Source organism: Drosophila serrata, unplaced genomic scaffold, assembly GCF_035046125.1.
Source record: "Drosophila serrata isolate PLE 108 unplaced genomic scaffold, ASM3504612v1 contig_245, whole genome shotgun sequence".
In the NCBI taxonomy this organism is placed as follows: domain Eukaryota; kingdom Metazoa; phylum Arthropoda; class Insecta; order Diptera; family Drosophilidae; genus Drosophila; species Drosophila serrata.
In genome coordinates, this window is record NW_028257143.1 from 688,416 (window position 1) to 716,405 (window position 27,990).

At 42.8% G+C, this 27,990-nt stretch overlaps 2 protein-coding genes across 4 annotated transcripts; both read left to right on the top strand.

Moving 5' to 3' along the window:
• Positions 1-189: 189 nt before the first annotated feature.
• Tsp (Thrombospondin) lies at positions 190-25,917 on the top strand. 2 transcript variants are annotated; one of them, XM_086832299.1, is made up of 14 exons: positions 190-267; positions 822-1,095; positions 7,883-8,033; positions 9,644-9,710; positions 9,775-10,090; positions 10,153-10,282; positions 10,406-10,543; positions 13,151-13,345; positions 13,837-13,954; positions 20,875-20,996; positions 23,411-23,733; positions 23,804-25,287; positions 25,354-25,487; positions 25,557-25,917. In XM_086832299.1, the coding sequence occupies exons 3-14, from the start codon at positions 7,949-7,951 to the stop codon at positions 25,625-25,627; spliced, it is 3,183 nt and encodes a 1,060-aa protein (XP_086688425.1). In that variant the 5' UTR covers positions 190-267; positions 822-1,095; positions 7,883-7,948; the 3' UTR covers positions 25,628-25,917. The 2 variants fall into 2 exon arrangements, with proteins under 2 accessions (XP_086688425.1, XP_086688424.1); XM_086832298.1 differs by lacking the exons at positions 23,411-23,733; positions 23,804-25,287; positions 25,354-25,487; positions 25,557-25,917 and adding an exon at positions 22,197-22,688 and having other exon boundaries at positions 204-267.
• Positions 25,836-27,988, top strand: LOC110185701 (uncharacterized). 2 transcript variants are annotated; one of them, XM_020954670.2, is made up of 2 exons: positions 25,836-26,061; positions 26,128-27,988. In XM_020954670.2, the coding sequence occupies exon 2, from the start codon at positions 26,141-26,143 to the stop codon at positions 27,797-27,799; it is 1,659 nt and encodes a 552-aa protein (XP_020810329.2). In that variant the 5' UTR covers positions 25,836-26,061; positions 26,128-26,140; the 3' UTR covers positions 27,800-27,988. The 2 variants fall into 2 exon arrangements, with proteins under 2 accessions (XP_020810329.2, XP_020810330.2); XM_020954671.2 differs by having other exon boundaries at positions 25,892-26,061; positions 26,135-27,988.
• The last annotated feature ends 2 nt before the right edge of the window (positions 27,989-27,990 follow it).

The following is a 27,990-nucleotide window of genomic DNA, read 5'->3' on the forward strand; positions in this document are numbered from 1 at the left end:
AATTATATATATATTTTTTAAAAGATTAACCCTATTTTTTAGGGGAATATATACTTCCAATGTTGATAAAAAATCACTTTATTTTAGAAGTCCCACAGTGCGACGCTGCTTTGGCCGACCACAACGCCAGCCGCTCAGCCACTTCGAACCAATCGCTCCCTTCGCATTTTCAGTTTCAGTGCGCGTTGGCACGTTGAACCAGACGGTACGTGGATCGGGGATAAGTGATTGGTGATCGGATCGGTGATCAGTGGAATCAGTAGTCAGGTGGCAGATAAATCATGGATATCTCACGGATACAGAACGCTGATCCGGGGGAAATGCGCGCTGCAGTTAGTTGGCTGTGATCTATGGCCGCTTTTAAATGTGTTTCTCAAATCATTCGGAACCGGTGACAAGATTTCTGACAGCACCCATACATGCCATGCCTATCTCGGGCAGCATCCAGTGCAGCATCCACTGCCAAGGTGTCCGCGATCGCGTCGCGTTTGCGTTCTGGTCGTTAATAGCATAAAAGTGTTTTAATTTTTATTGGCACGAACGGCGAGAGTCAGTTGTTGTGGAGCAGTTGCCGTCGCCGGAGGATCAGGCGTCGTCGCGTGTTTGCTCCTCGATCCCATAAAATCAGCTCCCCAAGATCTTCGCGTGTGTCCCCTTTCCACTCCCAATCCGAATCCGTATCCCAATCCCAAACCCAACCCACCTTCGACTTCTCCATTTCCCCCCCTCTCGGTTCCGATTGTGGTTTATGCTTGTCGTTTGGAGATTTTGAAAAGGGTTTAAATTATCTAATGCATCCGTTTCGTTATCGATTCTTTTAGTGTGAAGAGCCTGCGATTTGTTTGATCTTTCGGTCAGCACATATAATAAAAGTGTCTGTGTGTGTGCGTTCAGGAAGCGGCGGAAAGTGTGGAAATACTCGTAAAAATAACTCAAGTCGTTTCCATTCTAAATTGCCCGTTGACAGCCGCAAGTGGCGCAAACGGTCCAAGGAGCTGTACATCTGTCTCCCCCAAGTAATTCACCAAGATCGGCCGCAGCAGCCGTCGCACCTCTTGAGGGGCGAGTGGTACGTGCAACGTCCTTGACTAAGAGGTGAGTGTGAAGGTTGAGCCCCAGACCTCCAGGCGGAGGCGCAATGCATATAGTACGAAGCCACTGTGTGTGGCCGTCGAAATCTGGGTTAACCTAGTCTCTACTAAAAAATATGTGTAAAGTGTGGTCAGGTTGGATCGTGAGGTTCCTATCTATACTTGAGCAAATGGGTCGTTTCAGGAATTTTCTATTTGAATTTTTTAACATAAAGAGAAGGGTTCAAGTTTAATTAAAGTTTACAGGAATAAGGAAGGAAAAGTGACAGAGGTTTTTATCAAAAGCAGTTAGCAGGCTTTAAACTTAAAAATGTATTTACAAATGGATATAGCATGCTTTTCCATTTAAAATATCTTTGAAGGAATTAAAAGAAAGAAACAAAAATAGATGCAAATCGAACATGAATTGATATATCCTAAAGAAGTTGATATACAGATCGATAAATTACAGTATAGGATATTGTCGGTATGGTATCGGAAATTTTCTTTTGCTATATAAATAAAGTCGAAGGCTGAAAACCGTCGATTTTCCAGATACACACACAAGTCAAATAAATATCAAAAGAACTAAACGAACGTAGAAACACAATTATAAAAAAACAATGTATACATTACCTCAGGAACTGAGCTGTTTTAAATAAATACAAAATCGAGGAAGTTCCGAAAACAATGCTTTAACTCTATGATATTAGACAGAATACTTTTTATTTAGTTTTAATAGGTAATATCCATTTTAAACTCTTCTAATCGCCAGTCTTGTTGATAGTCCACTAAATGTATAAATAGTTTTTATATGCGTCTCCAAAGATAACAATTTATATTACCGCCATTTTATATCTGATGATAAATCATGCTAATTGTTGTTGTAATTCAAATACTATCGATACATATTAATTAGCCACACCCAGCAAGACAACCGCAATCTCGCTGTCAAGGCGGCCTGTGGCATCCATAGAAACCGACCGAGTGTCCGACATTAATCTATTGAAGATCTTTGGGTTTATCTGCATTGGCGCCGTAAATACCAAAGCCGAGTCATAATTTATTAATTACCGGACTTTCCACACATATTTAAAAAGATTTCAAGATTGCGGTTTATGCCTCTGTGAGAACTACAATTATGTGATCGTATAAGGTCAAGGAATACAGAATTGTTTGCTGGACTTTTGACTCTAAAACGGCAGACACACTTTGTGACCAAATCGAAATGGAGACAGCTCTGGATTCCAGAGCCAAAGGTTTTGTTAAATACATTTTGGGATAATATATTTGATTTTATTTGGCTTGATTCCCCATCACTTGGCCAGTTTCTACTGGGCTCCGACTGCTACTCTATGCCAAGCGATTCAATTAAAAGACGCCCACAGCAGCGATCTCCATAACAATTTATAACTGCCTTTCTAAGATGTCTCACAGACTTGCGGTTATTTTATTATTTGAATATATTACTCAATGGCAGTGGCGTCTTGGCCCAAAGGGGTATTGGTCTAAATCATGGCCTTAATTTCCTTAAGGCCTTAAATTTAATGCGTTGTAAACAGTGCTTTAATAGGTTTTACTAGTTAGGTAATGTGAGACTTGAAACAAAGTTTGTATTTTATTTGTGTAAATATTCTGTTCATTGAAATTCCGGATTGATTTGTGTTTTAGTTATATGATATATTTATTACTAAGGTTTTCGTTTTCTTTGTTACTGCTCAGCCATTTATTTTAACCCCTTCTCGATTGACAATTGACTCCTCACACTTGGTAATATCTTTCTCAGCATGCTCACCATATATGGAGCTGGTGTTCGACATTATTAAAACATAAATAATATTTCTATTGTTGGTATTGGAATTTCCGCTGGGCAGCGAGTTATGGGTTCATAAACAAATGCAAATTAAATGGAAAATTGTTGCAGCAGCAAATTAGCGCATCGTCAGTGGAAAGTCATTCAAAGCCAATATATCCGACCTTATGCGGGAAATCGGGCTAACAAATTTTAATGCTTTGTATTGACTCGGTCTTGAATTTGCAATTCAAATTCATCGTCACAATAAAGGCAACAGAGAGGCCTTTGTTTGCTGTTTGGACTTGCGGTGTCAAAACTGATTCAGCCCGATTGGAGACGGCGACTTCGGTTTAATGGTTAATCAACATAAGTTAATGGGTTTTCGGTTTTGGCCTAATGATAGATTAAACACATACTCAAACGTTTTGACAAGATCGCCAACATAAAATAATATCGCTAGGCCAAAAATCCATCCACTGTCCAGTCACACAAAATATCATTTATAATCTGTTGATTAGATTCATCTCGAGAACGACGATAATCCTCGTCATTGGATTCTTTATAATTAGATATTCAGAACTGATATGCAAATTCTGTAAGTCAACTCAAAGACCACTTGGTGTGGTCCCGCAAACACCTGATGCTATTTTATAATTATATGGCGGCTATATATACGCAGCAGCATGTTGTTTATTGAAGTTTATGGCATTATAATATGATTTCGGACAGATTCTAGCTGCTGGCTATTTGTGGCTGTGTAATTTGTTCATGATGTATGATTAGCTAGAAAAATACTTAATCAAATACGTTTTTAAAGTGTGTAATAATGTCTCAGATGTGTATTTAATATTTAGGTACACTCTATTTGTTATTACTATGAATACTTATGTTCCCAAACTCCCAAAATAAAAGCTACAATTTACATCGCTGTGTCGATTGAGTAACTTGGCAGGTGGCAATTACCATATCCAAAATCTCCTTTTTCCAAATACTTAATTGACAGACCTTTCAGTATTTTGAAATCGGACTATGTACAGCACCCGAATGGTAAACTGTCCACTACTGCGTTGTTTTGGTGGGAAATAAGTAGTGAAAAACGGATTGAGAAAACCGCGAGATAAAAAGATTGAACCAAAGCCGAAATTCAAATCGAAAGAGATACAGAAATCAATAAAATGAGGACGTCAAGTGCCGCTCGAGACTATCGAACTCGGCTTTAAGTCCAATCTTAATCTTGACACTTTCACGCACCGTTCGCTTGCGCCGGAAGTCATACAAAGTCTATTATGAAGAAACCAATTTATCAGGCTGCAGCGAATCAATGCAGTTCACAGTCCAATTATAATGTGCCTGGATATATACATATATAGTTAAACAAAGCCTGAAGAAAGTCAGCTGCAAATGAAAATCCGCAGAAGAATTTCCCTAAGTGGCTTAGCTGGGTCCCCACCGCCACTCCGATCACTCTTTCTTGCCGCTCGTGATGCGTAGGCGCCGTCATAGATTTTTTCCATGTCAAACCAGCAACTGACAGCAGGTTTTCAAGCGATTCCCCGAGCTCTCCGGGCTCCGGCTCGAACTGAAGCCGAACCGAAGTTTTCGGCTGAGCATTTAAGCGCGGCTGATTTGATTTCAGTGACACGACGCTTGCGGCGACGATGGACGCGAAACTTGTCCTGCCCACACGCGACTTCACTCCGACTGAGACGGCGACTTCCACTGCGACTGCGACTGCGGCGTCAGCTTGAGCGGTGTGAGCAGTGTGAACAGTCGCGCATGCGCAGAAGCTGGCCGGGCGTTTTCTTTTCGTTTTAATTTTTGCGCCGCTTTAAGCGCCCGAGGGGACATGGCTGTGGATGTGGATGTGGATGTGGTTGCATGCTGGCTCGACCGGCAAAAAAAATCAAAATATTTGAATTTCTAATGCCATCCGAGGGCCGATACAAGAGTGTATCAGTGAATCATCGCTGTGAGAGGATACTCAAAGCTAATTGAGTTGCTCACCTTGTTTTCTTTGATTAGATAACCCACACATGAGTTGTGAGTAAATTAATTTAATAGTGAATGCACTGTGATTCTGGATTTTTTTAGAATGAATTTCCATTTGAAAGCGACATTTGTTTATTCAAGTAAAGCCCGAAATAATTAGTCACTTCAATGGTTATAATCTTTCATTTAAACTTTGAAATTATATAAACATTTTTATTTTACTTCAAACTTAATTTTAGTTTAAATCCAGAACAACCCTCGCTTACAAATGACCAGCCTGGGTTCTCGTTTCCCTTCCACTGTCCTCGGGCTAGCCATTCAATCTGATGAAAATGACTTTTCCGATAAGCATCAAATTTCCTTTGATGATAGACCAGCAACGCCTTTGTCACCGCCGTGACAGTCGTCACGCTAAACCCGTTCGATCGGTTTGAATCTAACCCTGCAGGGGTCTAAACCCCGGCTAGTGGGTGAAGATCTCATCTGGAATGGGATACCCGCTAGCATCCCTTCGCGGTTGCGGTGACTATGGTGCTGCGGCTTCCGTGTGCTCTTGCTTTTGCTTAATTAAATGTCAATCAATGTACTCATCGCTTTATGGAGACGGACTTTGTGTCTGATTTGTCCGCTTTATTAAGTAGATGTGGCGTCGTCTTCATGATGCTGCCGGCTGCTGCCTCCGTTGTTTTTTGTGGTTGTCACTCTGGCGTCTCCACGACGAGGTTCTCTGATAGAGGCCTCGGATAGTCGGGTTGCGTGGGCGCTGGACAGAGATATATGCCCGGCCTATGCATGATCTATACCGAACCGATGGCATTAAAAAGTATTTAATAAATTTTTCGGGGGACCGAGGATTATGTGTACATTCGGAAGGTGTTTCCACTTCTGGTTTCGTATAGTTTTTTATGTTCTGAGGCGGATTACCTGGTTGACATTTTGTGGGAAAAGTTCTGGTAGCCGCCGAGCCATCTTAACTGGCTATTAATAAACGTTTCAATGAACACTTGGCACAGATCTTAGGCATTATGTTTGGGTTAAGTTCTTGGTAACCTTTCAGAGAATTTTATACAGATGAATAACTCGGAAGACTTTAAGCCTTGGAAACTTATGGGTAATGATCGGGCCCAGATGGGATTGCTTTCAAACAAGCGTAATTCTTATGGGAACTGGACAAATGTATCAGTTGTTGGCAATTGAAAAATCTTTTCCTTATGCTTCATATAGAGTGATTATGCCAGCAGTTTATATTTAAATATAACTTAGAAGAAGTATAGTTTAAAGTCCATATAGACGCCTTTCAGGTTGTAAAGTTTCAACGGTCCTAATCCCTCCCATATATGATATGAGCAAATAAAAACCCTAAAATATTCTCAAATGCTCTCAACTCTCAAGTGCCTGCTGCCGGAGAGACTGCTCTTCTACTTTTACTTCTCAGAGGAGGAGATCCACTAGAAGCACTGGTAATTGCGATTGGGCCCATAAATGGAACAGATCCTACAGCCTGGTCCGTCCACTCAGTGACTCAGTGACATTGTAGCCAAGAGAACGAGAAGCCAGCAAACGCCAATGACAACTGCCACTATAAATCCATAACTGTCAGTCAACATTTTGGACCAGTATCGGAGAAGGAGAGGAGTTGTCGTCGTGTATATATAGTATGGCCATAACGACATTTGCTTTTGGCTCTGACTCTGAACCTCTCGGAGACTCAGCATCGGAGCCACCGTTACCACATTCCTGGGACACCTTTGAGCCACAGCATCTCGGCCACATTTCTTGTGTTTATTTAAGCACAAAAGTTGTGTAATGGCCGAGAGATGGGATCGAACCAGGTCTTGAGGAAGACGACTCCTCCCATTGGATTTATTTGTTATGCAGTTTATAACACTTGTTGGCGTTTTTTGTGGCTCTCAAGCAATGAACCAAATGCCTAATTGCAACTGGGTATTTTCGTGTGAGGCAGAAAGGGAATTTTCCCAACGATCTCCAATTCGTTTTACGACTCCCACTCGCTTAATGCCAATCAGTAGGTACTTATTCCAAGCTAGATCTTTCTACATTTTATTTTATTTCATTGATCGTTAAAGTTGCGTCTACAGTAATTTATGATCACTAGTGATTCAGTGCAGTGGAAGTTCTTCTCCCCTTTCACCGGAGATTTATGAAAGTAAGATCCAGAATTTAGGGTGAGATTGATGGTGCTTTGAAGGATAAGCAGATGGCCAAAAAGTGCCAGAGCAGTTGAAGGTATTATTTCATTGCATAACCACTTGTTTGTAATATCTCTAAATCACTTTTTTAATTTAATTAGACCAAGTCTTTTCTGGTAGTTTATATTTTCTCTAATCTCGCCTAGCCCTTCTTGGAAACTTTTTGGGAAAATATGCAGTCTCTTAGTTGATCATCTAGCGCCGTGCTCCCATCAACCTTTCCGCGGAACTTCCTCTGGGGCAGCACCTGAAAATACATCTAGGCAAAAACAAAGCTGGAACACACGCACATTAAATAAACATTTATTTAAGTTTTAGAAAAAGAGGCTGGCAGGAAAGAATGATTGCAAAAATCCAACATAAATCTCCACAATGGGCCCCCAAGAAATTACAAGAAGAAATATAAAACTTAAGCTCCGAAATGCTTTATTATGATGACGCCCACAGATGAACCAACGAGAGATGAAAGACAAAGAATGGGGGCTCGGGATGCACACAAATATTTTAATATAGATTCATCTAGGTGATATTCGACCAAATACTTCCGGCCAGGAGAACGCTTATGCTTGTTTGAAATTTAAAAAATGCAAAATATTTATCGATCGCTCTCTGCTTCTGTCTCTTTTAATACTTTTCTCGCTACACAAAATTTAATTTGAATTTTATTTATTGTTTTATGCGATTTTATTTTATGCCCCGCCACGCAACGCATTTAACCGTGCGTTTTATTTTTAAACGTAAATAAACAACCACCGGCTGCGGAGCGAGCTCTGATTTTCCCGCTTTATCGTCTCTGTTTTCTGTTATTTATATTGCAGCGGACGAGCATAAGTTGGACGGAGGAGCCGGCGGAGGAGACACATATTGGGAAGACAGCGACCACGATGATTTGGACGCGCGTGCTACTCGTGGGGCTGACCGCCTTGGCGCTGACATTCGTGGAGGTTGCATCACTCTCACTCGATCCAGGTAGGTGCAAATAGGCCCCCTTTATTTTCCTCACTGAACTCTTTTCCGCTGTGCAGATGCACTGGGAAAATGATCCAAATTCGGTTACTAGAATCCAGAGCATTTTGAAGCGTAATAAGAAGATGCTTTGCAAATTATTATGCATTAAACTGATATATATATGTAATACAAAATAGGAACTATGCTTGAATTTAAAGTATGTTTTAACAGTTGAGTGTTATGATTTTAGGAACATTTAAATAAAAATACCATGAGCATAGACATTCTTTCTTCTTTTGTAGAGTATACTCTATTCTTGATCCCAGCTTTTAAGAAAGGAAAGGAAATATTCCTCAGCTTATATGCCATTTACAATTATTCTTAATTCTTAACACTGGTTAAGTCAATAAGAGAATGCTCAGACTTTTAATTTGTTTTTATTAAATTTTAATGTTATTCTAATAATGTGATGACTGCAGAGTTCTTAAATCCAACTAACATATCATAAAGATACTTCAAAACCATTGGGTCTGATGTTGTTTAAATAAAAATTACTATGAGGTTTACAAATTAATATCAATATGTATTAGGTTTACATTGTGTTTCCCTAAGCAAATTATTTTTAAAACAAAGTTTATTAACTCTAAAAGAAACAAATTAATTTGATTTGGAAAACAGATTTCTTCAGTGTAAATCAATACCATATTTTTACCGTTTTTTATGGCTTAACATGCGAATACCGGCAACGTCAATGTTTGCCGATAAACGCCCAAATGGCAAACTTTTGGTCACCAACTAGCGCCGATTTATGTAAATTTCGAACTGAATCCCAATGAAAACTTCACCGACTGACAGTTGGGTTCGTTTTCTGTTGAGTTGAGTTGCTGACCTCCCACTCCGTAGATGGCTTTACTGCAGCGCGATCACGAGCACAAGGCTTGGGGTTCCATGTCCACATCCACATCCACATCCATGTCCATGTTCATGTCCATGTCCATGTCGTGAAGGTCATCGGGCTTGAGCCTGTCAGAAGTTGGTCGCAGCATGACAAATAACCGCGCAAATGCGTGAAATTCTATATGGAGTCGTCGTCTTGATGGATTCCTTAGTCCGCCTTTTTGGACTGGGCAAATACGATTGCGTCTCAAGCATTTATTTTGGGTTAACACGACCCGCTATATTAGAGGCAAAGTCTCGCGGTGACCAAAATAAACAGTGCCATGTTCCGCGTCCAAAGTGCTGTAATCTCTGGCAGGCGCAAAACCGATTGCCAATGTTTGTGGATAAATAGAGCAAGTGGCTGAGACGGAGAGAGAGAGAGATTAACAAACATGTCCCAATGGTCTTGTGGTTTGGCCACCTCAGTGCCTTATCTTTGTTTGTATTTAGTTGTTGATTTGGTAATCAATATGTTTGGATATAGTAGAACGGAAGTTATTTTTGAGGGTGTCGTAACTGATCTTCAAAAACACAACGAGATAAGGCACGGAACTGAGATTTTCGAGGTTTCAAGAAATACTAATGGAGAAAAGAAGAAAGTAACATGAATAGGAAAAAGGAAACTCGAAGATTATATACCTTACTTGCCTTCCTCTCTAATGATATAAATATGTTTTATTCCCAACTTACAGTTGCTTCTGCTGAACTGGAACAGTTTATTAGAAAGGGCGATGTTGTCATATCCACCCGTCACATAAGGTAAGGATCTAACTGCTCTATAAGCCATATTGAGCTCCTTAATCCTGTTCTTGCCTTTATATAGACCTCGTCGCAAACTGCACATATCCATTGAGGCCCTCTTCATGATCGATTTCCCTATGCTGAAGCATAAGATGTCCTTCTTCCTGGACCGCAAACAGCAGCGGGTCACACTGGACATTAGTGCGAACGGGGCCACCGAATCTCGGAACTTTGAAATACCCAACATTAATGAGACGAGTACCATCCGCTCCCTGGCTCTACAGTTCTCCAAGAACCGGATTACCCTCCATGTGGACTGCAAACCAAGCACACATCACGACATCGACATGAACCTGGCTAAGCTGTACACTCAGATGGATGACCCTGTGATTAAGCTGGTGAGTAGCAGAGATACCTTCTATCCCACTGGGGAGTAACAAGCTCCCTTTCTCGTTTCCAGTTCCGGGAGCGCAAGTATCCTCTGCATTTCGATGGCGACATGGAGCACTCCCTGCAGCGGGCCAACTGCCAGAAGGGCTACCATAGACGTGGCAATCGCCGCATGCTGCGCAACAAGATCACGGAACGTGGTAGGATATGCTAGATTTCTAAGCACTTAATATCCAAGCTTTTCGGGAAATCTTTTTATAAATTTTCAAATAATTTAGCTATATATTTTAAAGTCAAATTTCCCTCTGGTTCAACCATTTCAGAGAAGAACAAGAAACGCGATGTTCGCGGCTGGTATGAACCTACCATTGCCCGGGAAGGAGTCGTCGACCACAGACATCAGGAGGTGCCCACGGATGTGGAGCGTGGCGATATCCCTGTTCTTCATGGCGACTGTGAAGGTAGGTTGTCCAACATTCACTTCATCCACCCATTGCCCATCACCCAATGGTGGATCAACTCCCCACAGTAGTCTGAAGGCAGTCAAGGAATCTCGGCCCAAAGGCGTGGCCCCTTCCTACGGCTCTGGGATTAGATGTTCGCTGTGATTAAATTATTTGGCTTTTGTCAGTTGGCGTTTATGTCAACGGAGGAGCATAGGTGATTCAATTAGGCAAATGTGGTAGAACAGCCCAAGTTGAAGTGGGAGCGTGGGCAGGGGAACTGATTCGGGGGATTGTTGCATCGAGTGGGGGCTTGAAATTTCAATGGCATGTGCAAGTGAATGAACGAGGCCTTGAAAACTAGAGAGAAGGCATTCTGAAAGTGCAGTGAATGTTTAAATTTATAATATAGGCAATTCATTACATAAATAATATACAGAGTAATAATTCGTAAGAACTGAACACATTCACCAACAGAATGAATTGTTTCGATTGGGCCAAAATATATGTGGCCCAAAATGACACAACTGTTGACGTTGATTGATAACTTACGAGTGCTATTTATAAGTCAACAGAAATATGTGGGTTTCGAGACTTAAAAGGCAACTAACTGTTGGATCAAATAGAGTGGAAGTACTTAATGATTCCCAAATGGTTCAAGAACTTTGCATTAGAACAAGGTTAATAGCCTTGTAATCCTATTGCCCTGTCCTTGAACATAATTAACTGTATCCGGTGTGCCAAAGCTGTAAACTATCTTCACTTAACCCGCTAATACCTTATAAATCTGGCATGCGATTATTAATGAGGCAAACGCACATCCGCGACTGCGTGATATAGCCATAAGTACCCTCATCGAAGTCACCATCTTGGCCAATAAGTCGCCGTTAAGTGATCCGTAGGGGGAGAGGCGCCCACAGAGAGCGACAACACTAATGAACACCGAGATATGACAAAGCCCGTGCATAGGTTGTGCACTCGCTTTAAACTACAAACAGACTCGTACATTGGCACCTGGAGTCGAGTCGGCATAATTATTATTTATCTGGCTCAGAGCAAAGACACCAAATTGGTAGCCGTAGCCCGCTCTGATCTGTACCCACACAATCTACTCAGCAGGCTTACATACTCTAAGATACACCACGAAAATTGAATGAGTTTTGTTTGAAATACAGAAAAGAAAGTATAAAAGGTATTTGTATTATTGCTTAAATACTTAATACTTAAATACTTAAATTCTGAGTGCCATTTAGCTAAGAGTTCTTACTTTCACTTGATTTAAATTGCATTTCTCACGATTACCTTATGCTTAATTTGTTTAAAAGAATATGTTAGATAACATTCTTCTCCTAGTAAAAGAATTCTGAATTAAAAATTTTAAATTCTGAGTAAGACTTATTATTCCAAGTGTACTCGACTTGAGTACAGACCGGCATATATAAATCGCAAAGGCAAAGGCAACGACAACGGCAATCGTAATGAATGAATTACGTGGCTATGCCGCCGACGAACCAGATAGAAGCGAAGGTTGCCGAATGTGGCCAAAACCACAACGAGATCGAGATCACTTGGCAGGGCGGGGTTTGGGAGGATGTGGGGCTTGGTCGGACTCGGAACGGATGCGTTTGGGCGTTAAGGCGGCGGCGTTTCAATGTTGACAAAACTCACTCAGGCACTCAGCCAGGTAAACCGACAGATGTGCATATGGGATGGAGCCGACCACTCCGTTGAACTAGTTTAGTTGTTGCCATGTGTCTTACACGATGTCATACAACTTAAGCGGCCTAGAGATGACAGATCCATAAGCGATATATTGCAATTTGTGGACTTTTTCCAGGATTCTCCACATAACAAATTGAGTTTGCTTTAATTTTGCCCAGAAGCGATCTCCTTTGGATATCCGTCTTAAGTTGTACAAACCAGGAATGTAAGATCTGGTTATTGTAAGTAATTGAATGGTCTTTAAAGGAAATATTTTAATAAGATATAATATTATTTGATTGACTGAATGTAATGATTTCAGAGCTAATTAATGGGATACTTCCCACACATAACACCATTATTAGCCGATAGTTCCGGTGTCAAAGTCTTGAGAAGGTTAGTCACTCGGATATCTCATCAGTAGAGTTTCCTGGCTTGTGGCATAAATTAATGCAAGTGTGATTCAATCCACTTAACAATCCAAATGATACCCACACACAACGTGAACAACTTAGGGCCTGGATTATTCGAGTTTCGCCAATTAATCAGCACACTGACTCATCTCTAGAGCGAGGCCAGGATTTGGTGCTCGGCTTTGTTGTCCCATTGCATTAAGCTGCACTAAAGTCCCGATCGCATTAGCAGCTGTTCAAAGTCCCGACGGAAGGAAGGAGTTCGCTGGAGCGACAAAGCGGATTAGGCTGCAATCAGAGACCCTCTGGTGCGAGTGCGAGTGCGATTTTGCATCGGTTAGACCTTAATCTTGTCAGACGCTGAACGCTTCCCACACACATCCACACACCTTTCGGGGGAGGGTGTTCCTGAATTATCGTTGCTTTATTTAAGTCCCCAAGGAACTCGCCCTAACTCAACTGTTACTTTACCCTGGATCTCTGTTCCATTTCTGCTCATTGTTCCAAACAGACGCCCTCGCACGCTCGCTGAGCGATTTACTGGCTCTGGTGAAGTTGCTCCGCGAAGACGTCGCCCACCAGCGCCAGGAGATTGCCTACCTGCGGATGCTCTTGGAGAACTGTGCCGGCTGCAAGAATCCCCTCAGCGGGGACAACCAATTGCGTCTCGAACCCGACTGCCGTTCGGCGAATCCCTGTCATCCAGGTGAGTGCGTTTACGCAAAATGTAAACATTTATTTTAGTGGCCCTTAAAAAAAGAACATAAAAGCTTTTCTCGAGTACAGAGATGGGCACTTATTTGTGGCAACTAGGGAGCCATGACACTGTCTTGAAGAAAACTCTTGAATATAATATTTTGTTTTATTTATAGTATTCATTTTATGCTGCTTTGAGTCAATTAATCTTAACAATTTGTATTTGTGATTTCTGTAAGATGTTGATACATACTATATTTTGTAAAATTCTGTAACATTTTCTATTAATAATTAAAATTTTATTATGTTTAGTATCAGACTATAAATACATACCAATCTCAATTAAAATATGACATTCTGACAGATAGTAATATTTTAATATATATTTATAGCTTATTGCTTTACTATAAAGTTCTTGTAGACTATAAAATACTAAGATTTATTTATTAATTAAAGTTAGAGCTATAAAAGTAAAAAGTATGCCCCAATATTTTCTTGCAGGTGTGGAGTGCCTGGATTCGGCATCCGGGCCCAGATGTGGCCATTGTCCTCTTGGCTTTATTGGTGATGGCAAGACATGCAAGCCGGGCGTCACCTGCGCCCACCTCGTGTGCTATCCGTAAGTCCATCCTTATGTTCATCCTTATGCTTATCCTTATGTGTTTGTCCGTGAGCGTGTGTGTGCGGAATTAGCGCGGCTCATGGGGATTTTAATGGCGTCAAGGGCGTGGCCACCGCGTCCATGTTAATTGTATTTGTCATGCTGCGACTCTGAGGGCTTGAAAAGCGCCGGCATCCGAACGCCTCTGACTGTGCAATTATTTGCATTTTGCATTTCTCGTTTTGCATTTGGCCTTAATGGCAATTTGATGTTGTTTATGGTTTGATGATCTAGCCAAACAGGCAACTCCTTGACAGCCCAGCAGTGTCACTATCCTCATCTGTGTGCGCCTGTTCCTGTCTGTACATATATCTCTGTGATTGATAAGCACGTGATGGCCATTGAGAAGACACATTTAGGCCTTTATTTGCTGGATAAATTCTACGAATAAATGGGAGCAGGGAGAGAGACCGTGGACTTAAGCTGGTTACACAGAACCACGTAAGTGGATTGGGCTTAATGGCTGCGAGTCATGTGAGTGATTCTGGGACCGGTTCTCTCACCTCTGCCCATCCGATAAGCTCCATCGATCGCAGATATGTCAATTTGAATGCGAAGTCTTCCTAATCCCTTGTCACACCGAAAGTTTTCCATTTCTTATGCGTATTTCTTATCTAGACCGCATCGCCAAGTCGGGCTAAGATAGTTTAGGCCGTTCAAGTTGAAAGATAAATATTCAAATGATCCATAAGAGGGGGCTTTATCTGCCAAACGATCTCTTTGATCCAAAGTATTGGGCACAGGCATAACGATTCATAACCCAGTCACCTGTCGACATAATATAACCATCATAACAAGGAAAGTCTTTCTCCCAAAAGCACATCAGCAAACACCCACAGCCCCGATGGCCAGCCGGAAGAGCTCGTGACACAGTCGGAAATCAATAAAGAATCGAGTGAGGATTCTTCTGGCCCTCGATCTTCGATATCGGCTTGCTGCCAAATTTGTGTCACATCCAACTAATTATGCAAAAGACCCACAGCACTGCTGGTGACTCTAATAAAAACATTATTTCGGGCAGGCGCATGTCATAAATATGTTAAACAAAACTATAACAAGTTATGCGTTGTAACGGAGCCGAAGTCAGTTTCGGAATCGGAGAGCCAGAATATACCAAAAGGCATTGTTCAACAAAATGCAACAAAACCTTTGGCAATACGTAACGTTAAGCTGTGCGGCCTGGACCACAAATGGCACTTGAAACAGCCGCATAAATTAGTTAAATGTGAGCTGGAATAGAGAACCCGCACACCCAGATTCGGGTTCAACAGAACTCCCAACTCTCCGGCTCCCGAGAAGCCCAAACGGACTGACTTCATTGTGTCAGAAGGCCCAAAGTGATTTCGGACCAGGAGAAACCGAAGGGAAATGCGAGAAGCGAGCGCCTGTTCGGCATAGGAAGCTCTCCTCCAGGCCATAAATTTGTGTAAATTATTGAGAAGAAGAGCCCCAATGTTGGCCAAGAACCGATGTGTGGTGTAGGTGTCTAGGGATCGTATGGGTTTGTTTCGTATTTGTTTGTATTTCTTTGGATGGGTGCGTCCTCTCCCCGCTTGACCGTATTCCAATTTGCATAAAATTGTTTTAAATGTTGTCACGACGTCGATCGTCTCGTTACTGTCATCTTTCATTATCGATGAAATGTGGCCGATGTGTGTGGTAGGCCGCAAACGATACTCTGTTTTCCCCGGACCCATTCTCATTCCTTATACACCAATTCCAATTATTTTAATTTAGAGCCCACCAAATGTCATCTGAATCAAATGCGGCGTCATGGCTAAACATGGTCAGCGCTTAGACTGCCTTCAGTTCGATTCCGGCTCCCATTCTTTAGGAGACTTGGAAAGACGATCGATTCTATTAAAATGCCATAAAACTTGCCCTAATGACATGCACACCTGTTGATCCTTTGTTGTGGCAGTTATCTTGTGTGTTTTATGGGGGTATTGGATTTGGAATAGTTCCCTGTCCCTTTGGGGTGATCTCTTTTGTGTGTGCGTTGAGATAATGGACCAAAGTTTCATTCTGAATGTTTTGACGGAACTCCACAATGATACTCTACATTCTTTTGTGTTCTTGGAATTTACTAAATTGAGCATATTGATCATACATTGGATATACTATAAAATACAATCGGCTTATTTGAAATTATCACTTACAGATACAATAAAATATAAATCATTGAAAAGTAATTTTGTTCTTAATAAGTAACAAAAAGCATATCCATTTAGTGTGAGCTTATAGTTCCATTTTCTATTTATCAAGGAGAGACAGCAAACACTCCATTTACTTTTTCATTTTTTTATCTTGAACTAAGAAATGCCTTTTCATTAACATTTTAAAATAATCTATGTACATTTTATTGTAAATTTTCTGTAAGTTTCCTTTGCAAATATGTAGCTAGCAAGAAATCAATTTATATAAATATCCAAAGGAAATTCTCTTTAATTAAATTGTATAATTTAAGATAAAACATTGTAATAACTTCTTCCGATTGCAAACTTTTCTTATTTTTTAGTTATCTTCTTTACATAGTGTATGAATTTATAATTTTCAAGTTTCCATTTATCAAAAGGAGATAAAGAGCTCACTAACATCATTATTTACAATCAATTTAATATGAAACATTTCAATTATTCCAGCCCACTTTATTTTAAAAATGTCGATTATTTTTTTTGGCAATCATCTTAAAGTTGAATGCCCCATTTTCTTTGCATTTCGTATTCTCCCAGCACTTTCCATTTCCAAAGGGCCTCGACACAGGTGTGCTGTGCTTGACCACCTGAAAAGCCAATCATAACTTGGCCCCAGGCCGATGACAGTCGGACGCCAGGCACCTAGAAAGATTTCACTGCGCCGCACACTTTTGTTCAATTTAAATTATGCATTTGATGAAATAATCAGCGATGCAATCAAGCTGCAGTCCCGAACCCAGGGCAGATAATATTACCATCTGTAGATGGGGCGATAGCGGCTGGGAGTGTGATTCCTGGATCGATGGCAGCTGCAACATGTGTTCGGGCATGTTGGACAGTTCCCGCGACAGAATTCCATTTGATTGTGGCAACTTTCCCACAGAATCTCCATTTCCCTCCTGCCTCCCCGCCATTTTCCACCATTCCCCTTCGAAAAACTCTTAACAAAACGTTTACGTTTCGAAGGTAAGAGCGGGAAAAGCCAAGAGTGGAAGCGGCACCGAGCTGGTTCACGGCTCGAAACATCAAAGTTCGGTGGAACGCATATCTCAGTGTGAATCAAGTTCGCCTACGCATCGGAAAAAAGTGGATCCATTGATTCCAAGTCGCTGTTGTCGTCGTCGTTGGATTCGTTTTTGTTGTATCTCCTCTCGCCGCTGCTCTGGTGCCGCTCTGGAGCTGCCCTGGCTGTTGACTCTGCGGCTGTGGCAGCATTTGACTGCTTGAATTCAAATTAATAGGTGGCTCTGGCCACGTTTATACCTCCTGGGAGTTTGTGAACTACTCCAGTGAGAGGTATGTGAATTAGTGATCATGTATTGAATTAATTTGAACTCTGAACATCCTAAATGATTGCTGTAACTTAACCTTAAAGAATCCTAAGAAGAATTAGGGATATTCAATTGTATTATTATTGTTCTTAAAATTAAGTCAAGAATATGATTTAAACATATCCTAAAATGTATTAGGGGTTTAAGTCAAATCGATAGCTTAAAAATAAAGTTCGTTAAGATTTCCTTTGGGGTATACCAAGGAGTATAGAATAGAATTTTATATGGAGCTTTCTAAAATATGTTCATCTAATTTCTTTATTAACATCTCCATACATTTATAATCCCACATATTTATAATGTTGTTCGTATAGTATCATCGCATAAACATATACAATGCCAGTTGTTGGGGCCGTGCGCAGGCGCAGCAATGAAAACAAAAACAAGCCCCGGCCAGGCCAAGTCGAGATCAGGCAAGAGCCAAAGCCACAGCCACAGCCAGAGTTAGAGCTGGAGCTGGAGCTGGATCTGAAGCTGAAGCTGGAGCTGGAGCTGGAGTCAGAGCTGCAGCAGCCTCGCAGATAAGTGGCCTGTGGCAAAATAAACGCCGCTTTATGGCAGTTAGCTGCAGTTTGTCCAGAGCGTGCGCCACATTCGAGGATCGGGGAAAGGGAGCTCACTCGGTACAGACGATTGAGGATTGGATGGTGGTGGCACTTCTCCCCGTGGAAAGGGAGCTCCTTCGAGTGGCAGCCAAGTGCCTGGTGGCTTCGTTGCTCTTCTGGAGTGGTGTGCATTTGCATGGCATGCGCTACCATTAGAAGCCATTTGGACGAGGTTAATGGCTGCAGAGCAAGATGTGGGGAGTCCGTTGAGTAACCCGTAAGAATAGGGGGTACGACCTAGCTGACTGGCAAATAGACCATCAAACGAGCTAAAGGGTTATCCAAAATATGTGATTGGTGGCCCCTAAAAGGGACTTAAATATAATAATATATGGAATACAGTACTATCCCAACCAACGACGTCCCATTGCCACGAGATAGCCAAGGGAGTGTGGCTAAAAGCCTTTGCATGCTTCGAATCCATGTTCACACATTACTCAGGGCCTGCTCCTTCACGGGACCAGCCCTCCTTCTGGTGCTTCTATGGTTCTTTTGGCCGGTGTTTTGGACTGGAGGAAGATCGCGGGGGCCTCGCCAGCAAATTGGAATTATGAATTATGAATGCGTGGTTAATAAAAAGAACGTCCACCAAGAACGGCAGTCGAGACAAGGCAAGTGGGTCTGTCATGCTAACCATCCAGCATCAGCATCAGCATCCACTGGATGCAGTGGAGGCGGTTGGAGGGCGGGGTCAGCGGCCGAAATGCTAATGCGTTCCTCGCTGCGCTTGACTGGATATTTTCCCAGCACTCAAACGATGCCGCACCGAGCCGCGGACCCAGACAACATGGTCGGATGAGCCGAAACAAAGCAGAAAAGCGCAAAGTGCTGGCCGAAAGGGAACCAGGAGGAGGTTGTGCGTCTCTGGGAACGTAGCCGGAAAGCGAAAACCCCTACGCAGCACCCAAATCCAAATCCAGCCTGGCCGGAGACCCGGACAACGCCTTGACTTGGACCGCTTGCCACTTAAGTACTTAACACTTTTTGCTAATTGCGCGGTACCAGTTGCCAGTTGCCAGTTGGAGGCCATACCCGAAATGTTCCATGGCAGAAGACAATATTGACGCACACACTCGGGATCGGACAAGTGTGTTGCGGCCCACCATGGAAATGCCAAACCCTGAAGCTGATGGGTCTCATCATCTGACAGCACTAAAAAAATAACAAAAATACATTTTTTGCGACACGGCCTGTTTTTTTTAGCTAACCGAATGTTGTTATAATACTCTTTTTGAATGAGAATATTGAATATATTAAGCAGCTTGGAAAAGAAGGGGTTAAAAACAAGTTTAAGTTAGATTGGCTTAATTTGGTTGAAAGAACATTATAAGGAGACATCGAAATCGAACCATAGAAAGTTAAAAAAGAAAGTTTTTGAGACAAAAAAAAATACTCAAGGAAGGATTAAAGACTAAACTTAAAACAGACAAGAAATATGTACTTTAATTTAATTAATGTCTTTCTCTTAAACATTGGAGAATGTCATAATAATGAGAATTTAATTATTTCCTTCTTTACTTCTGATTATCATTATGTACCATATGTTAATAAATCATGTTTTTATACAGGTCTCAAGAGCTCCAAACTAAAGAACAGGCACATTTTAAAGTATCTACATGAAAGTACCAAAAATATACATAAATGTTAGTTAAGCCATCAGTAGTTAACCTCCTTTTTTGAGGGTATAAAAGCGCTGTCAGTCTTAGAAAACTTCAAATCTTCTTTCGTCATTATTGTTAGGTACTTGGCCCAAAGCAAGCTGGAGGAAGCTAGGGCCAAGTCCAAGACGCAGGGTCCAAGACTACAATTAACTCAGACTGAGTCTTCCGGCAGGCGAAAACGCACTGCATGTGCTTAGTCATAAAATATTGGAAACTATGGCTTCTGGGTCAGTTGGGCACGGTAGTTCTCGCTGATGGGTGATTTTCTTGGGAAATTGGACTGCCATGAGTTATGTCCTGACAAAGTGGGATGCAAAGCGAGCCGGAGACGGACCTAGAGCTGGAGCTGTAGCTGCAGATGGAAATAGAGATGGAAATGACGGTGGAGGCCCAGCCGCAGATGAAGATGAGGCCGCGTGTAACTGTAACCCCGAACCGAAGCAACTAATGACCATGTCATGATATGTAAATATTTTGCAGAGCCACAAGCAATCCCACACTCCGGAGCATAAATAAGGAACAGCGGTCAGGGAAATTTACATGCATGCAGTGCATTCGGATATGTTGTGTTTTGGCCATGGGCCATCCGCGTCACAACAGCCTACACAACACATGATGTCGGCTCTGGGCTTATTTATTTGGGCCTCGCTGGCTTTTAATAAGATTTTCTTGTAATTGTAATTTGTTTTCTTTTTTCGGGATCCGCTGCCCTCCTGCAGGAGGCATCAGGCACATGTCTCGTCGCTTGTCGAACCCCGCTTTTGTCGGTGCTTTTGTGACCCTCGCCCTCGCCCTCATCCTCTCCCAAGCGCTGTCCCCTCCGCGGGTAACCTTTTCTCCTTTCCAACTCACAGCTCAGTGGCCTTTGTGTAACCGTTTCCACTAGCCATCATTAATAAATATGCCTTTGTGCGCCTCGGACTGTGTGTGCAACATTAACAGTCTTTTGTGGCTGTTTGTTCCTGCCTGTCGGTATTAATAAAAATAAACAATATGCCCAAGAATACATGGCAAACACACATTCCCATACCCATTCGGATCTCTGCCCGATCGCATTAACAAAACAATCTGTGTCTACTTTTGCAGAGGCGTCCAGTGTCACGATACCGTGAATGGAGCCCAGTGTGACTCCTGTCCGGCCGGCTACGAAGGTGATGGACGCACATGTTCGCTACGTAATCCTTGCCTGGACACACCGTGCCCCTCAGGTAAGTCGGAAACGGAGCCGGGCCTCCTATGGGTTTTGTTTTGTCCTCTGCCTTCAAGTGGAGTTTTGTCTTTTTGGGGGATTTTGTTGATTTTATGGCTAATTTGGGTTTGTAGTGCCATTAGCTCAGCATCAAGCGGTTTGATGGGTAGACATGGGATAATAGGGTCAAAGGAAAAAATTAGAATAGGGAAATGATGCATAAATATTTTAATGTTATTCGAACGACTTTAGGTATAGATTACATTGGTAAACGTATTACGTTTACATATTACAAATCAGATTTAGTTCAAAAAGTTTTATTGCAATTAAAGGAACTATTGAATTATAAAAAGTAAAATATTAAATATTAGATATATATTAAATCAATTATAAAATGTAAGGAAAGTTTTTGGAAATAGGCCCAAATGAAATTAAAGTTATGTTCTAAATAATGGAGGGAATATAAATCAATATTATATGATATATATGCAATATGTCGATATTATTTATGATATATCAGAACAATATACATAATCGGACAAAGAAACAAATTAGTTAAAGAAATTATATGTATTTGATAAAATTATATTCTAACATTAAATTTAAAATTTGTTGAAATTCACTTCAAAGTTAGTTTATACAAATATGGAATACTAAATAGGGTGTTAGATTATATACATATATATTCTACATTATATTCTATTATATTCTTTATCCGGATTAATTAATTCATTGAATATTTATTAACAATAATTTAACCTACCATAAACCTTCAGCTAGAAACTCCATCTGTTAATAATCCCCAACTATATGAGTGTAGAGCAGCCATCGGTTCACACGACTATTTGATTTATTAATGCCAACTTCGGTTAAATTCGGCTCTTTCGGCTCTCAGGACTCGCCGACCCTTTGATTGAATTAATAAAACCCTCGAAAATTATATGGTGTAGAGGGGTAATTTCTGGCTTCCCGCGAATGTGTGAAACAAGACGGCTAATCAGGGCCCAGTTTCTCAACTCAGTTCCTGGGCGTGCTGGAATGTTGGGAGCGAGGTCGTCAGTAAGTCAGTCAGGTTGGCGAATCGCTTTGCGGCAGAAGTACAAAGAGCCTCGGGAATCAGTATACATAGGTGGGATTCATTAGCCACGTTGGATGGGGAGACGTCACCAATTACTACTACCTTACCTGATTACTAATAAACAATTCTCATTTGTACTAGGCAACATTCTAGTGCCCTCGCATAATGTGCAACACTATCAGAGGCAGAGCCAGTACACGGCCCGCAAATACTCGGTCGTAACGAACTAATCCGCAGCGGGAGAGCTTGACACACGCCTAAATTACATGCTACAGAACATAGAAAGTGCACATAATGAATACTACTACCAATATTAGTCATAAGTTGTAAGCTCTACGATTGGCAAACAGCGGAATTCAAGTATTAGCAATCCATCAGCAAAAGAAGCAAATTAAAATATTCAAGCAATCAGCGAAGAAACATTCAAACATACATATGTATATTTTTGGTAAAGCGTTTCATAGAGTATATTTCAATGCCCAGAAAGTGGAGTCTATAAACGTGTAACGAAATTTGTTCCCCTTCCCGCCCCGACCGAAATCTCCCAATTATTGTAATAAAATATGAATAATATTAATACAAAAAAATGTATGCTGTAATTTTCTTCTATTTAATAAAAAAAATAAACTCAAACATTGGCTCTATTTCTTTATTTGCCTTTCGAAAAATCATCTTCCACACATCCCACATGTCTGTATATCGCATCATGTTTATACACTATCATTTTCTGGTCATGCCTCAGAAGATCTAAATGTCAGGGTAAGTTCAGAGTTTTAGTGTAAATGAGGATCAAACGTAGGGTATTATATTAGGCAGTATTGCCTAACTTGAGAGTCAGTATTACCACTGCTGGCTCTTGTTACAATACAACAACCTCCAATTTCTCAAATTTTTGCAATTTCTGAGTGTGTTTTTCCATAAAATCAGGATACTAATTTCTAAATCTAATTAATTTTATATAATCTTCTTATCATTATATTTTAAATTTTAATATTCATGAAATGTATGTCTTTAAAGATGTTTTTGAACGAAAGAATTCTTTTCTTGGCATTTTGATAAAATATCAACTCAAATACATGAGTGAAGACAGTTTAGATAAAAACTTTAAAGAAAAATATTGATTATTGAAACATTATCTCAATGTTTCTTTGCCCGAAAGAATTTTCTTTCCTTCTCGGATCTTACAACTTATATAAAGCCAAAAGGTTTTCGTAGCCAGAATCCTGTTGGGGTTCCCAAACATAAGCACATAATCCGCTGCCACTAATTCCCCATTTCATCCACTAACCTCATTATTTGATTATCATTTACATCCATTGGGTTCATCCTTCGCTGACATTTCTTGATCGCATCAGGTGCCCAGTGCCTTCAGGTCGGTTTTCCGCCTCACTTCCAGTGCATCACATGCCGGAAGGGTCACGAGGTCAATGGCACTAGCTGCAGCGATGTGGACGAGTGCCGGCTATACATGCCCTGCGATGATCTCACGACCTGTACAAATCTAAATCCGGGCTTCCAGTGCGGTCCCTGTCCACCGGGATTCGATGGTGTCCATGCCCATGGCTACTATGCGGACTATCTGTCGGTGGAGTATCGCAAGCAGACTTGCATGGACATCGATGAGTGCCTGTCGGGCTTCTTCCGGTGTCCAGACCACTCCACCTGCATCAACGAAATTGTGAGTGACGTTGGGGGAAGATGATAAGACTCTGTAGAAGAGTATACTGACTTCCATGTTCTTCCTGCAGGGCTCCTACCGATGCCAGTGCCATGAGGGCTATGTAACCAATGGCACCTACAGCTGCCTGGACCGCTCCTCGGTGGCCGTGTGTCCGGATGGGAACGTGTGTGACCGGAATGCCGTGTGCCTCCTGGCAGATAACCTGCGCTACCAGTGCCGCTGCAATGTTGGCTGGGCGGGGAACGGGGTGATCTGTGGACGGGATCGGGATCTGGATGGTTGGCCGGATAAGTCACTCGAGTGTCCGCAGCTGCATTGCCGGCGGGATAACTGCCCTGATCTGCCCAACTCTGGGCAGGAAGATGCCGATCTGGATGGGCATGGTGATGGCTGTGACGAAGACGCCGACGGGGATTTGGTGCAGAACAACAAGGACAACTGTCCGCTGACCTACAACACTGAGCAGGTGGACACGGACGGTGACGGTGTGGGCGATGTGTGCGACAACTGTGTGCATAGGCACAATCCTCGACAGCTGGATGCCGATGGAGATGGGAGGGGCAACGAGTGCGATGAAGACAGTGACAACGATTCCATACCCAATGAGGGAGACAATTGCCCGCTGCAATCCAATCCTAATCAGTCGGATGTGGACAACGACGGCGTGGGAGATGTCTGCGACAACTGCCCCACGATTCCCAATCCCATGCAGGAGGATCGCGACATGGATATGGTGGGTGATGCTTGCGACAGTGGCATTGATGGGGATGACGATGGCATTCAGGATTCTGAGGACAACTGCCCAATGGTCAGCAACTCGGACCAGCTGGACACGGATGGGGATGGCAAGGGTGATGCTTGCGACGATGACATCGATGGCGATGGCATACCTAATTACAGGGACAACTGTCCTCTGGCTAGAAACCCAAAGCAGCTGGACTTTAATGGTAACGGCAAGGGCGACATCTGCGAGGACGACGAGGATGACGATGGAGTGCCGAACATTCTCGACAATTGTCCCAATAACTCCATGATCCACCATACGGATTTTCGCACACTCCAAACGATTCCCCTGGATCCCGACGGTAACTCCCAGCTGGATCCTAACTGGGTGGTGCATGCCAACGGCACCGAGATAGTTCAAACTCTCAACTCGGATCCGGGTCTAGCTGTGGGAAATGATTCCTTCGGCGGCGTTGACTTCGAGGGTACTTTCTATGTAAACGACGACACAGATGACGACTATGCTGGCTTTGTGTTTAGCTACCAAAGCAACCACAAGTTCTACGTGGTGCAGTGGAAAAAGGGTTCACAGACCTACTGGGAGCCGAAGCCCTTCTATGCCTCCGCGGAGTCCGGCGTACAGATCAAGCTGGTGGACAGCCTGACGGGTCCTGGGTCTCGGATGAGGAACAGCCTGTGGCACGAGGGCGATACGCCCGGCGAGGCCAAACTACTGTGGAAGGATCCAATGAGCATTGGCTGGAAGGAACGCACCTCCTATCGCTGGTCTCTGGTCCACCGACCGGTCATTGGCCTCATCCGCTTGCAGTGAGTAGTAATGAGTCTCTCTAGAACTCTTGATTTATCCATGTCATATTCGTATTCTTCTTACAGAATATTTGAGGGACACCGCCTGCTTATGGACTCGGGCAACGTCTACGACTCAACGCTGAAGGGCGGACGTCTGGGCGTGTTCTGCTTTTCCCAAGAGATGATTATATGGTCCAATCTGCAGTACAAGTGCAACAGTAAGTGGAGACCACTCAAGGAGTCCTCAGTCCACTAATGTTCACCTCTCTTGTCTCTTCCATTAACAGACCATGTGGATGCCCTGATCTACAGGGATCTGTCCGATCACCTAAAGACGAAGGTGGATCTAAGCAACTGATGAGCCCTTCTTGCGAGCTTAAATCCTTCTGCCATCCATTTTAACCAAATTAATGATTAATGCTAGGTTAAGTGAATACAGCTACTACATAAGTTAATAAATGAGTTGCAAACTTTTTTTCTAATATTAGAGTAGGCCTCTACAAAATTTTAATCAAGAACTACTCGCTCTACCTTGTGGCAACACTTCCAGGCCAATATATCATCCCAAAATGGAAACTTTAGTAGGCCTAGAAAAATGAAATGTCAAATTCATGTACTAAATCTTCAGTAAACTTCATTCAACTCGCACAGCCCAGTAGCGTAGGATCATAGTTCAGACTAGGGAAAGTTTCAGTTACGGAAAAGGTATATACAAACCGAACCATCGTACACACAACTGTCGAGCTAGACATATATTAAAATTCGGTTCAGTCTTGCTACACATTGTTAAGGGTAAGTAAGAGCACTGCCCTCAAGTCACCTAAAGACGATATCCAAATTGAGCTGAATCCTTTCAAGCGTCAAGGAACCAATGATGGCCAACCGTAATGTGCCGGCGACTCCGTCGCAGGAGGAGTTACGTGAGAAAGTGAACATTAAAAATGTGAAAAATTCGGAAGAGCGTGAAACAGACAATTTGAACACGAATGCAGACACAACAGACTTACTGCCTACCGTGTCCTCGGCAGGGGCTTTGAGTCGCGGTGCAGGCTCCTTAAAAAGCCGGACCAAAATTCCGGCGCCCACCGCTCTTGGCCCCAGCTCCAGCACTTTCCAGATGGGCAGCCGCAAGTACACCAGTACCCTCGACACTACCAGATCTCCGCTGCAGTCGCCCAATGATTCTGGCATCCAGACAGATACTTCGATCTCCGAGCCTGATCCGACCACAAAGTCGCCCATACCCACCCCCGTTCCCTCATGCCGTAGCGAAATGGCACTGAAACTGGACGAGCGTGAGACCCTGAGGGAGCTCCAACGCGTCGTCGCCGAAATGGAGGCCGAAGTGGCATTGACTGACAAGGAGGACGTAGAGTTGGGGCTTCTTGATGCCTCCAACGCTGACCAGACGTCACTGGCTAGCGATGTCGAGACTGTACGGGATCCAGACGTCCGTACTAGCGAGGAGAAGTTAGGACCAACTGAGGAACTGTTAGCTGAAACCAAAGCTGAACAGGATCCACTGGTCCAAGAAGCTGAACTGGGATCGGCCCAGAAACTGGCATCGGTCAATGTCCAGGACAATGATGCAACTTCTTCTCAAGGGGTGGACCCACAAGCTGCCCCTGAGGCTCAGCAGGAGCCACAGAATATTGAAACTGTACAGGTTTCGACACACAGTCTGGCTCCAGATGGGGCCCAGATCAACGTGGAAAAATCGAACCAGGAGGAACCTTTGCCAGAACCAATCACAGAAGTAGTGGTCAAAGACGATCAGCAGCTGCTCAAGAAACAAACACAGATGGAGGATCCTGAACTCGTAAAGGATCTGTTAGAGCCTATCTCTCAGGCTTCAGAGGAAAAATTCCCAGAGATCGCACTGGAGGAACCTGCCACGGACTCTGTGGAAGCGGCCCTTCAGCAAGCTTTCGCTAATGTTAATCAAGTTCAGAAGCCTGCGTTGCCGGAGGAGCCCGTAGATGCATTGAATGGAGCTTCCGGTGGGCAGACAGTTGCCCTCAGCCAGGACTTGCTTGGCGAGCCAGAGCCAGAGATCGGGGACCTAGATCTGGCCACCACCTCGGAGGCAGTGCTGGTCACGCAGCCCTCGAATACAAACAGTCGCATTGTTAACTTGGAAGAGCTGCTCCGCAGTGCCAACAACGTTGAGCTGCTGCGCCGGCTGCTCCAAATCGGAGCAGAATCCAACATAGTCGAGTCGGAGCCGGACTGTGCCACGCAGGAGTCATCGGCAGAAGATAAGGACGTCGATGCCGAAACAGAGTCAGTACCCGAAACAAGTACAACAAGCACTTGCACTGCCACAGGAACGGAAGCCTCCACCGACGAGGATACAGAGCTAAACGATAACGAGGACGAAGATGGCGCAGATGTGATCCCAGAGGGCCTCAACAAAGAGACAGATTCCGTGGTGTGGCGCCTCCTTTCCGGCAAGATGATACACCTGGCCTGTCCCATACTATTTTGTGGCTTTGCTGCCGGCTTGATATATATGTCGCGCAAGGGCTAGGTTACCCATGCGTAAATTGGAAATTACACCCATTGCAAGTACCTATCACCTGTTCGACTCAGATAGATCCTTCGTACACATCGTGCAAGGCTCTTCAAAATCGCTCGATACAATGGCACATAAGTTGCCCTAAATTCAAACTATATTCAAAATAAAGCAATTAAAACCAAATTATATATTTGGTGAAAATT